General features: G+C 41.5%; 1 protein-coding gene across 8 annotated transcripts in view; it reads right to left on the bottom strand.

Annotated features, from left to right (window-relative positions):
* auts2a (activator of transcription and developmental regulator AUTS2 a) overlaps window positions 1-12,235 on the bottom strand; it is a 1,126,933-nt gene that overhangs the window by 610,915 nt on the left and 503,783 nt on the right. For 7 of the 8 annotated variants that reach the window (XM_073053558.1, XM_073053563.1, XM_073053562.1 and 4 more), the window contains one exon: window positions 7,621-7,722. In XM_073053558.1, coding sequence (XP_072909659.1) covers window positions 7,621-7,722 — 102 coding nt within the window. Of the gene's footprint in view, window positions 1-7,620; window positions 7,723-7,811; window positions 7,839-12,235 lie in introns of those variants that run through there. The other variant, XM_073053566.1, reaches the window with a different exon arrangement.

Below are 12,235 nucleotides of genomic sequence, written 5' to 3'. Positions count from 1 at the left end.
ACGGAGGAGAGAGGTAGTGGGGGTTAGAGGGAAGAGTGAGGCAGGAGGAGGGATAAAAAATGGTGTGTGGGAGGAAAAGAGAATAAGAGGAAGGAAGTGAGGTGATTAGGATCTTTAGATGAAGAGTATGAGGTTGCCAAACATGATCTGTTGATATAAACTGCATTTTAACTATGAGGCTATACTGTTACAATGGTAAGTATGAAATGGGTATCATAATTTCCTCCTTCAAAGGGACAAATTACTAAAATGATTGTCAAAGAGATGTACAGCACAGATACAAACTCTTCAACCCAGCACGTCCATGCTGATTTTTTGCCCATCTGCACGAATCCCATTTGTCTGCATTAGGACCATATCCTTCTATGCCTTTATTCAAGTGCCTGTTTAATTGACTCTTAAAACATAATAATTGTATCTGATTCCACCACCACCTCCAGCAGCACGTTTCAGATATCAATCACTCTGTGTAAAAAGAAAATCATACACATTGGATCACCTTTAAAACTCCTTCCTGACCCTCTGCCCTCCTTTTTTGATACCTCTACCAGGGGAAATATGAATTTGAACAGAATTCAAGGAACAGTGTGGTAGGATAGCTTCTAACCTGACATGGTTTATCTTTTACCTCAGTGCGACCTTCCTGTGTATGGGGTAGCAGATCTGGTGGTGGCCTTGTCGTGCTCCGCCCAAGGGCAGCTTGCCCAACGTTAGTCCCCACTTGCCACCTAGCCCTCACCTGTGGCTCCCAGTAACTGTCTGCATGCGACAGCGGCCACACCCTGGTACGCCATTTCAACAGGTGGGCTAAACCAAGTGAGGGTAGCTGGGAACCTCCAACCCCGGTGAGACAGGGATATGCCTAACCCAACATGCAAAGCCAGTTCCGGAAGACTGGGCGGATGAGATCAAATGCAAGGTCCAATGGCCAAGAAGGCTGTGCTGCAACTTAGTGGGGAGCAAAGGGCATGACAAGGCACAGAAAGCACCATGGCTATCCACTGCAGCCGAGGAAGTCTCCAATCGTGACAATTTTTCATAACATTGGACGAAGATTTCTGAGGCTGAGAGGGTGGTACTGCCCTGGTGCAACAGCTTTTTAATGCTAAAACTCCTCCTGCACAGGTTTTTCTCCATGCAGTGGCATGAGATGTACAAATAAACATCATCGTTGGAAACGACAGACAACCAACACCTTCCTGTAGTATTGTGTATCCCTTAGATCTGTTAATGTGCACAACTTGAGTGATCTCTGTTATGAACATACTGAGCGGATGAGCTTCCACACCTGTCCTATTCTTCTCACCTCAGCGTTGGTTTTGAGAGAGTAAATCTGTACATACAAAGCCGTGTATCTTTCATCGACCTCCTGTCTGAATGGCTAAAAAACAAATTTCTGAATTTATGGGGAACTGGGCTCTTTGAATTCCTGGTTATCAATATCACAGTTAATTCTCATTTAGCATATTAGCACTCTAATTGACATCTGAATCAATATGAAAATACAGAACAAGCATTAAGAACTCATCTTTGATTACCTATTGATGAATAGGTATATTTATCCAAGCTAACTGAAACATTACCGCGTCTTACCAATAGCAAGCAATAAGGAGGAGGTAACCAACAACTCTGTTGCCTGTGTCTTAACCAAATCTATCTCTCTTGTGCTTAGGGTCATAGGGTATTTTAGCACAGAAATTGGCCACTTGGACCAACTTGTCCAGTCCAAATAAGATGCCCATGTAAGCCAAACCATTTCCCCCATATCCCTCTAAACCTGGGGTCCACAGACTCTTTGGTTAATGATAGGGGTCCATGGCACAAAGGTGGTTGGGAATCCCTCCTCTAAACCTTTCCTATCCATGTGCTTATTCAAATATCTTTTAAATATTTTAATTGTGCTTGCTGACCAATGTTTGCACCTTGCTAAGCAATAGCTCTATTTTAAAATTCTCATCCACTTCCTCTCCAAACTGAACCATGGTTTCACATTCTCAGGGAGCTCTTCCAGACTCATAATTTATTGACATACGTGTACCCATCTATCTTTAACCAGACAAGCATTCCTTAAGTTAATCTCTCTGTTGTTGGCAGCCATGCTTTCAGATGGCCATCCCAAATCCCCTGTGGATCTCTCCAACTCACTTTATTCTTAAATCCCATCCCTTTAGCAAAGAATCTGGCCATGCACTCTCATGTTCAGCTTAGCTATAACTTATTTTCTGTTTTCTTACTCCTCTTTGAAAAGCCTGGATCTTTCAATCAATGACCTAGACATGCAGAACTTGTACCAAGGGCCTCAGGAGAAGGACCACTTTGGCAAATGTCCCACTGATACTCAGCTATAGATAGATAGATAGATACTTTATTCATCCCCATGGGGAAATTCAACTTTTTTTCCAATGTCCCATACACTTGTTGTAGCAAAACTAATTACATACAATACTTAACTCAGTAAAAAATATGATATGCATCTAAATCACTATCTCAAAAAGCATTAATAATAGCTTTTAAAAAGTTCTTAAGTCCTGGCGGTAGAATTGTAAAGCCTAATGGCATTGGGGAGTATTGACCTCTTCATCCTGTCTGAGGAGCATTGCATCGATAGTAACCTGTCGCTGAAACTGCTTCTCTGTCTCTGGATGGTGCTATGTAGAGGATGTTCAGAGTTATCCATAATTGACCGTAGCCTACTCAGCGCCCTTCGCTCAGCTACCAATGTTAAACTCTCCAGTACTTTGCCCACGACAGAGCCCGCCTTCCTTACCAGCTTATTAAGACGTGAGGCGTCCCTCTTCTTAATGCTTCCTCCCCAACACGCCACCACAAAGAAGAGGGCGCTCTCCACAACTGACCTATAGAACATCTTCAGCATCTCACTACAGACATTGAATGACGCCAACCTTCTTAGGAAGTACAGTCGACTCTGTGCCTTCCTGCACAAGGCATCTGTGTTGGCAGTCCAGTCTAGCTTCTCGTCTAACTGTACTCCCAGATACTTGTAGGTCTTAACCTGCTCCACACATTCTCCATTAATGATCACTGGCTCCATATGAGGCCTAGATCTCCTAAAGTCCACCACCATCTCCTTGGTCTTGGTGATATTGAGACGCAGGTAGTTTGAGTTGCACCATATCACAAAGTCCTGTATCAGTTTCCTATACTCCTCCTCCTGTCCATTCCTGACACACCCCACTATGGCCGTGTCATCAGCGAACTTCTGCACATGGCAGGACTCCGAGTTATATTGGAAGTCTGATGTGTACAGGGTGAACAGGACCGGAGAGAGTACGGTTCCCTGCGGCGCCCCTGTGCTGCTGACCACCGTGTCAGACCTACAGTCTCCCAACCGCACATACTGAGGTCTATCTGTCAAGTAGTCCACTATCCAATCCACCATGTGAGAGTCTACTCCCATCTCCGTTAGTTTGTGCCTTAAGATCTTGGGCTGGATGGTGTTAAAGGCACTAGAGAAGTCAAGGAATGTAATCCTCACAGCACAACTGACCCCCTCTAGGTGAGAGAGTGATTTGTGCAGCAAATACGTGATAGCATCCTCCACTCCCACCTTCTCCTTATACGCATACTGAAGAGGATCCTGGGTGTGCCTGGTTTGTGGCCTTAGATTCTGTATTATCAGCCGCTCCATGGTCTTCATCACGTGCGACGTCAAGGCAACAGGTCTGAAGTCATTCAACTCCTTTGGTTGTGGTTTCTTCGGTACCGGGACAATACAGGATGTTTTCCACTGTCTGGGTACTCTTCTCTGCTCCAGGCTCATGTTGAAGATGTGCTGTAGTGGTTCTCCCAGCTCAGTCACACAGGCCCTCAGTAATCGTGGGGAAACTCCATCCGGTCCAGCCGCCTTGCTGGTACAGATCTTCCTCAGTTGACCTTCCACCTGTGCAGCCGTAATCCTAGGCGTGGGCAAGGTCTCCTGTGAGTGGCTATTTTCCTGTGAGGGAAGTAAGCCTGGTGTGGATTTCTGCGGTGAGGATGAGATTGAGCTGTCGAACCTGTTGAAGAAGTTGTTCAGCTGGTTCGCTTTCTCCACATCTCCACTTATGTTCGCCCCCTGCTTTGCACCGCATCTGGTGATGATCTTCATCCCATCCCACACCTCCTTCATGCTTTTTTTCTGCAGCTTTTGTTCTAGCTTCCTCCTATACTGCTCCTTTGCCCCCCTTATCTGTACTCTGAGTTCCTTCTGAACTCTTTTAAGCTCCAACCAATCACCATCTTTAAAGGCCCTTTTCTTCTGGTTTAGGAGGCCTTTGATGTGACTAGTGATCCAGGGCTTATTATTGGGATAGCAGCGAACAGTTCTAACAGGGACAACTGCATCCACACAAAAGTTAATATAGTCCATTGTGCATTCAGTGACCTCCTCAACGCCCCCACAGAGCCCCCCTTGCAGTACATCCCAGTTAGTAGTACCGAAGCAGTCTCTCAGGGCCTGTTCAGCTTCAGGAGTCCACTTCCTAAAAGAGCGTGTGGTAGTGGGATGCCTCATCACAATTGATTTATATCTTGGCTGTAACAAAACCAGGTTGTGATCAGCTTTCCCCAATGAAGGCAGTGGGGATGCACTATATGCCTCCTCTACGTTTGCATACAGTAGGGCAAGTGTTCCACTGACACTCATCTGGATTTGGTCGAGCATGTTCATTATTCCTCTCTCCCCTATAGATTCTGAAAGATTAGACCAAAATACTTAGGAAGTACAAGCCTATACAACCTCTGAACTTGAAAATTAGCTGCAAGCATTAAAAGGTCAACATACTTTTGCACTGGATCCAATCATTGTCCACTTCACAAAAATGTATGAAGGCTCAGTAAAGTTGCACGTTTATATATAAGTGTGGACTTACCAACGCTAACACTCTTGCTGGGAAGTTCAGATCTAACCTGGGCACACGGAGAATGTGATTTTCCTTTCATTTGTTAGTGGATGCAGTTTTGGTAGATTCACCTGTTGCTAGTGGGCACAGGTCAAAAATGGAAGAACAAGTGGATGGTTGGCAAACAAAAAATAAAGGGCCAGTGTGCTGACATTCTTTTAATACAAGAAGTGAGACTAAAGGAGAATCTTTGCTCTGTCTCTAATCGGTGCTAAACCTCATGTGCTGGTGCACATAAAACTTATCAATCTCAAATTTCTTATTAATTCTAGGCAGCTATAAAAACATGGGGAGAAAAAAAGAGAAATAATGATATATTTCAGGATCTGTCTTGTTCAAATAACAATTAAAACTATCATGACTCAAGTCTGCCATGTTCAGCCAAAAGACCTGAACTTATCTAGGATTTTTTTTGTTAACTTCTGGGTATCATTAAAGTCAACTTTCAAATTTAGTCATTGTTGTGATATAAAAATGTGACAACAAATTCCCAAGCAGTAAAATGGCAGACATGTTTGTATTCTGTTACCCTGATGAATTATTCCACTGCATGAAATATGAGATAGACCTCATAACAACATCAGGACAAGGTCTAATGATATATGATCGGTCATGAGGGAACCAGGGTGGAGCTCCAGCTTAACTGTGCATCTGAGAGACAACACCTTTGCCACCTGCCTTCGACAATGTGTGACAGCAGGCTGAGAGCCAAGGGTCACTGTCTTTCAAAATAAGGGGCTGCCCATTTCTCAAAGGTTCAAGGTGTAATTTCTTCCCTCAGAAGAATGTGAAAGTATTGAAACTATTCTTCACAGAGGTTGCTGGCAGCAGAATCTATGATCTGGATGCATCACAGCTTGGTATGGAAACACTAATTCCCTTGAATGGAAGAGTCTACAAAAAGTAGTGGATATAGCCCTCCCCACTACTGAGTATATCTACAATGAGCACCGTTGCAGGAAAGCAGCATCCATCATCAAGGAGCCCCACCATCCGGGATATACTCTCTTCTTGCACCTACCATATGGAAGGAGGTATAGAAGCCTAAGGCCCCACACTACCAGGTTCAGGAACAGTTATTACCCCTCAACCATCAGGATCCTGGTAACTTGTTGGTAACTTCACTGAACTGATTTCACAACCTATCAACTCGTTTTCAAGTACTCTACACCTCACATTCTCAATATTTCTTATTTATTATTTTATATATTTTTTTTGTATTTGCACAATTTGTTGTCTTTGCAACATAGGTTGTTTGTGCGACTTTGTTGCGTGCAAATTTTCATTGGTTCTATTGTTTTTTTGCACTTACTGTGAATGCCAACAAGTAAATGAATCTCAGGGTTGTATATGATGACATACCTGTAATTTGATAATAAATTTACTTTGAACTTTGAACTATATTTTAAAGCTTGGTGAGATAAATACTTGAAAAGGAATGGTTGAAAAGATTACTGGAGGGAGACAGTAAGTTGAGGTTACAATCAGTACCTGAAATATCAGAGCAGGTTGTAGAATTGAACAGCCTCATCCTGTTCCACATTCATAGGTTCATTTTATTGTCAAGTCCCTGCCTTGAACTTACAGTCCTCTGGTGTTTAGCTAAGAATGCACATCTGAGCCTTGAATGTATTACAATCCGTTTAAAAAAATTTACCTCAGCGCACAATGTACAAAAAGGATCTCAAAGTCTATTTATTTTGTCTGTCAAGAAAAATTGATTTGCTAATTTGAAAAGATTTAAAATGACAGTGTAACTTTTTAAATAATACACAGAACAAAATTGCGTTCATGCAATGCCAGAGCTTCAAAAAAAGCACATTGCTTTATTCATTCTCCTCTCATGATTGTATTGATTCTTGACAATAAACAATTATCAATAATCTTGAGTACATTTGAAGCGTACAGCTTGGTTCTCAGTAAGGGAGCTGTAAACAATGAAGAGAGCAGCCATCAAAGTGACCTCAGTAAGTAACAGTAGCACTGACAACCAGGTTAATGAATCTGCTTCCATGTCAGTGAACAAATTACATTTGCAGTAGGCAGCATCAGCCTGACAGGTAACTGGGATAATACAAAAGGAGCCAAACTTTGAATTTGATACACCATTTGAAGGAAGCATGGAGCAGATATTCTCTGGAATTACTGAGATATAACAACTATAAATAGGACCTGTAGAGGGCTAGGCCTCAGCTCAGACTGGTGCTCATCCAGCACAATCATTGCTTTTCGCTGTCTACTTAATATAAACACACACTCTATCAAATACTCTGTATGTTGCAGAAGGGTTTCTCTGCACAAGAGTGGGGGTTCTTTAAGTGCGGGATCATCAGAATAGGGACAGCAGGCATCAATTCAATTTCCGACGTTAACATCAAATTACTTATTTAATTTCACGCCTGATGAAGCATCATATAGCTACACACAGAACCATTTCACTTCATTTGTTATGCCATGTTTTTTCAGTTCTTAGCTTGTCTGCCAACTGACAATTTTAATTACGACATGAATTTGATTGCACTTTTGAATAATTAGCACATCAAACACAAACCATTTAAACACCCTACATTTCTCATGAAGGTGTATGCTTATGCCTGTGTGGTGCCCGGCGCATGCTGATAACCGCATATATTTAGAGAGCGGAATGGGGGAGGGGCGGGGGGGAGGGGGGGGTTGGCGGACGGTAGGGAAGATCATTAGCCAGATGTCTTCTACTTACATCACTCAGTCTTTCATGTGAGCAGCCCCTGTTGGAAGCCTTAGAATCACTGCTGATACTTTCACTGTCGCTGTCCCTGCAGCTGTGTTGGGAAGGCTTGAGCTGCAAAAAGCAAAAGAAAATTAAAGCTATAAAGTTGTAAGATGAGGGGGGGGGAAGTCTTATCAAGTTTCATCGCACCCCATACTGACTTTGAAATACATCGCAGGTCCTTTGTTGTCACTGGATCCAAATCCAGAAACTCCCCATCTACCAGCCTGCTGGGGAAGGGGTGTGGGTACTTTCACCAGAAGGTTCAGAAAGGTGGCTGGCTGCCCATCACCTTCTCAAGAACATCTGGGGATTGGCAATTAGTGCTGGCCTTGCCTGCCATGGCTCAGCCCTAGAATACGAATAAAGACTCAAAGACCGAGCTTGCAGGAACCCAGCGGTCATCATTTTCCAGACACAATACACCAACTATCTAATCATGGAAAATGATACAATCCAAGTCTGAACAGGGTCTGGAGAACAGTGCATAACATTCGTTCTAATGGCAAGTCAGAATTTATTGGCCTAAAGAGCTCGCATTGGTACATTTTTTTTTCAGCTGGTAATCATTGCCAACTTTCCCAGATTCAATTTTCATTCAAGAGAGATTTTTTTTTAACTGGTTTGGCAAAGGAAATGAAGTGAGGCAAAAAGAACCGCCAGCTTCAGCAGTGGGAGCTTCACTCCACTCTGGGGAATTGCATGTGACAAGCCATTACATATGGCGGTGCATTTACACAAATTATATTTTATAGGACAATAAAAAATGAGGACAGAGTGGAAAAAATTGCCAGTTTCCAATACCATCAATCACCTGAAACATAACAGGAGGCTGGGGGGTGGGAGGCAGAAGACCCCAGAGTAAAGCACATAATTAAAACATAAACAGGCTTTTTTTGTTGCCATTAGCACTTTGAATGAATGCTGTTCCTAAGAGGACTGCAACTGGGTCAGAGGCACTGAGTTGCCTTGTCACCTAAGTGGGAAAAGCTGGAAGAGTGACATGCCACTGGAAGCTTTTGCTCAAGTTGATGCCGCACAGTAACAGCAGACAGGGACATAGCGTCGCGTATGCAGACAGGCAGGCATTCACAGTGGGACAGCAAGGGACCAAGGAATGGAGGAGGGAAATCTGATAAAACTTTTTCACAGCACTAATTATTTTATCCGCAGCTCCTGGAACGACCAGGGGACAAGTACAAGGATGCTAGATTGTGCAGGGCCATTGAGAACACAGACTTGTGCTTTGAATAACAAAAATATTTTCCTCAGTGGTGCCAAATGTAATCCATCACCTTTACAATGTAAATCAAGTTATTTGATAGTGATGATTACCAAGCTTGTCATATTGCTCCATTAGGCTGTAATTTGGTCTCCCATAAAGTCAATGTGTCAGTAACTAATAGGTTCACATTCATTCTCAGCACTTCTCTCCTGCACATTCCTCCTGGTGTAAAATGACACCACTGGCTGGTTAAACTTGTAAACATTGCATCAAATGTTTGAAGATGTGATGTGACAGCTGGTCAACAATGATTTTAGCATTCACAAGTACAAAAATACACAATAGGATGGAATACAAAATTTGCAAAGTGCTATCTTAAGATGACCAACAATTTTTTAATAGAACTTGCAACAGGAAAAGGCTCAACCATAAATGAACAACCACTCCAGACAGTCCTATGCAGGAACCGTGTGTACACAAGATTCCCGGTGTCACACTATTAACTCAAGGACCAAACTTTAAAAATTAACGTTCACTGCTTTCATACTATATTCCTGCAAATGAAGCACTGGTGAGTTCAAAGTTACGTGCTAGAGCCCACACTGCAAAAATAGCTTGAGGTAATGTTACACTAACATATTAATTATGGCATTAGAAACTCAATTTATTATAAGGAAGTGGTGGTGCAGGGGAGGAGAAGCTCGACTGTTTGTGACTAGCAACAAATCAAAAATATAAGATAAATTATATTCACAATTTTACTTCAAATAAAAGAGATCAAAAAAGTAGCCTTAAATTTTCAAAACCATCAGTAATATAGTCTGTTGTTCCAAAATTTCACTTGCTTTGGGAGTTGATTAGATCTTTATTATGTTTTCTTCTAGTTCATATTTTCACAAGGGAGAAAACACTTAAATTCAGAATAAATATCTAAACCAAAACTAAACACATTTAAACTCTTCCATTTCCTTGCACCAGGCTCAATTATCTAGATGAAGGAGACCCAACATAGCGAGTGAAAAGGGGTGATAGAACGGACCCCTAGTGTGTTGTTTCGCAGTTTCCCTCCCTTCCTCTAAAATGAGGTTTGATCCTCTCAAACTTTCTTGTATAGCCTTTTTAAACAGAGCTTACTAGGAACAGGAAGACATCCCCATAATTTGGATTGCTAAGGCTGAACAAGAACTGACTTAATCTGCAAAATTAACCAGGGGTACTTTACAGAAACATTATCAAACATTAAATTCATACTGAAACAGGAGGCATTACGGCAGATTACCAAAAGCTTAGCCGAATCAGTAGATTTCAGGGAAACCTTAGAACTCTGACACTTTGGGCTCTTAGCTGCTAAAGTTATAGGCCTCAAAGTAAACAAATCGACCACCAGAAAAAGTAAGGACCCAAAATGATCAGAAAACAGGTACATGGAACTTCAAGTGTAAAAGGAGCTTACTGGTCTCCTCTTATATATTCTTCAGGAGATTATGAGCAGCATATTTTCTTTCTGCATGTCACTGGAATGTTATCCATTTCTGCTGGGTACTAAGCAAAGAACTACAGTGGAAGCTTTTCCCATTCCTAAAAGGACCAAGACAGGTGGGATTTACAAGTCAGGATTTACAAAATGTTAAAGGAATTATAACCCAAAGAGGTAGATACATTTTCTAATGCTAATGAGTTCCTAGGATACTGAAATGGACGATGGGGCAGTTCCAATTCGAGTAAATAACCTCATCTTGCTCCTGTTTTATGTTTCAAACATACCTTTCGTGCCAACATATAAAATAAAAAACTAAAGTGATCGATTATTCACAAACTTTAGAAAACCACCTGGTTTGGTTTATAAATGACTTTAATTATATACCCTCAAACTCCAGCTATATTTCAGCAGAACTTAATTTCAACTATAAGCACCTGACTAAAATTATTGTAAATGTTGCTATAAGCTGTTTGGTTCCAAATACTTAACCTCTGGGAGAACTTAAAGCTGAAAACTTTTAATATTTCATATAATTCTCAGGGTTGTTTAGAGACCAAAAAAATTCCAAACTCCACAATGTACAGTGTTGAAATTAATTTTGACAGCAATATTATGCCGTCACATCATCCACCTCTCACCTTTAACTTGAACAAATGCTTTGTTCACATCAGAATGCAATTTTCTTTTCACAAAATTCAACCATTTGACAGCAACCAATGGGCTAATTTCCACACTCCTCAAAACATGGCAAGGAATTAACTTATCCAGAGCCCTTTTCATTTAACTTGCAACACTGAAACTGCCAGAATCTACATCTGTCATTGATTTTCACACAGCACGCATTATGTTTTTATAACATTGTTATTTAAGGAAGAAATGTTTCCACTCTGTCTCATTTTAGATTATCATGTGTAATTTACAACTGTTTTTAATAAGCAATCAGCATGTACCTCTAAAATAATGTGAAAAAGACTAGAACCGCAGTTTTAAAACCTGATTTATCTTTCTTTGATGTTTAAAGGTTAGCTGTTGAAAGAAACATGAGTGCAAACCTGTTAACACTTTAAAAACTATATTAACTCTTATGAAGCAGCCAGAAGCAAGTCATAGAAGGAAGGGGAGACACACAGAAAAGACAAGCACAACAAAAAGAATTGGGAAGCTGGTAAAATACCTCAAAAAATTTCCTGAGGTCAACTTAAACCCTTATCACTGCATAGATTCATTCTATGTAGTTGCAAGCCAGTGGCTGTTCACTAGCAGGAATGATGTGGATCTTTGGTGTGTCACCAAAGGGTCAGGTAATTTTCTGCAGACGTACCACTGGAGGGGCTTCTGATTGGTTGCATCACCGCTTGGTATGGAGACTCCAACGGGCATGATTGAAAGGGGCTGCAGGTGGTTGTAGACCCAGTCAGATCAATCATGGGCTTAGGCCTCCCCACTGTAGAGGAGATCATCAAAAGGCCAGGCCTCAAGATGGCGACATCCATCATTAGGGACATTCAACACCGAGGACATGCTCTCTTCTCTTTTGTACCATCAGGGAAGAGGCACAGGAGCCTGAAGACTCTCACTCATCGTTTTAGGAACTGCTTCTCCTCCCATGCCATCAGAATTCTGAATGGTCAATAACTATTGTGATATTTGTCTTTCACACTATTTATTTATCTTTTATCAGAACGGGTGGTAATTTTTTTTTTATGCCTTGCACCGCACTGTTGCTACAAAACAGAAAAATATCAGTGACAATAAACCTGACTCTGATTCTGATAGATGTTTCCCAAAACCTTTTTTTAAAAAACTAACTTGGAAAATCTGTTTTGCTCTGGATGCTTCCGTCCTCCAGTACAAGGAGAGAAACGGGATTTTTGCAACAT

This window comes from Hemitrygon akajei, chromosome 8 (assembly GCF_048418815.1).
Source record: "Hemitrygon akajei chromosome 8, sHemAka1.3, whole genome shotgun sequence".
NCBI classification, from domain to species: domain Eukaryota; kingdom Metazoa; phylum Chordata; class Chondrichthyes; order Myliobatiformes; family Dasyatidae; genus Hemitrygon; species Hemitrygon akajei.
The sequence above is the reverse complement of the archived record's forward strand: the minus strand, read 5'-3'. Positions and strand labels throughout refer to the sequence as shown.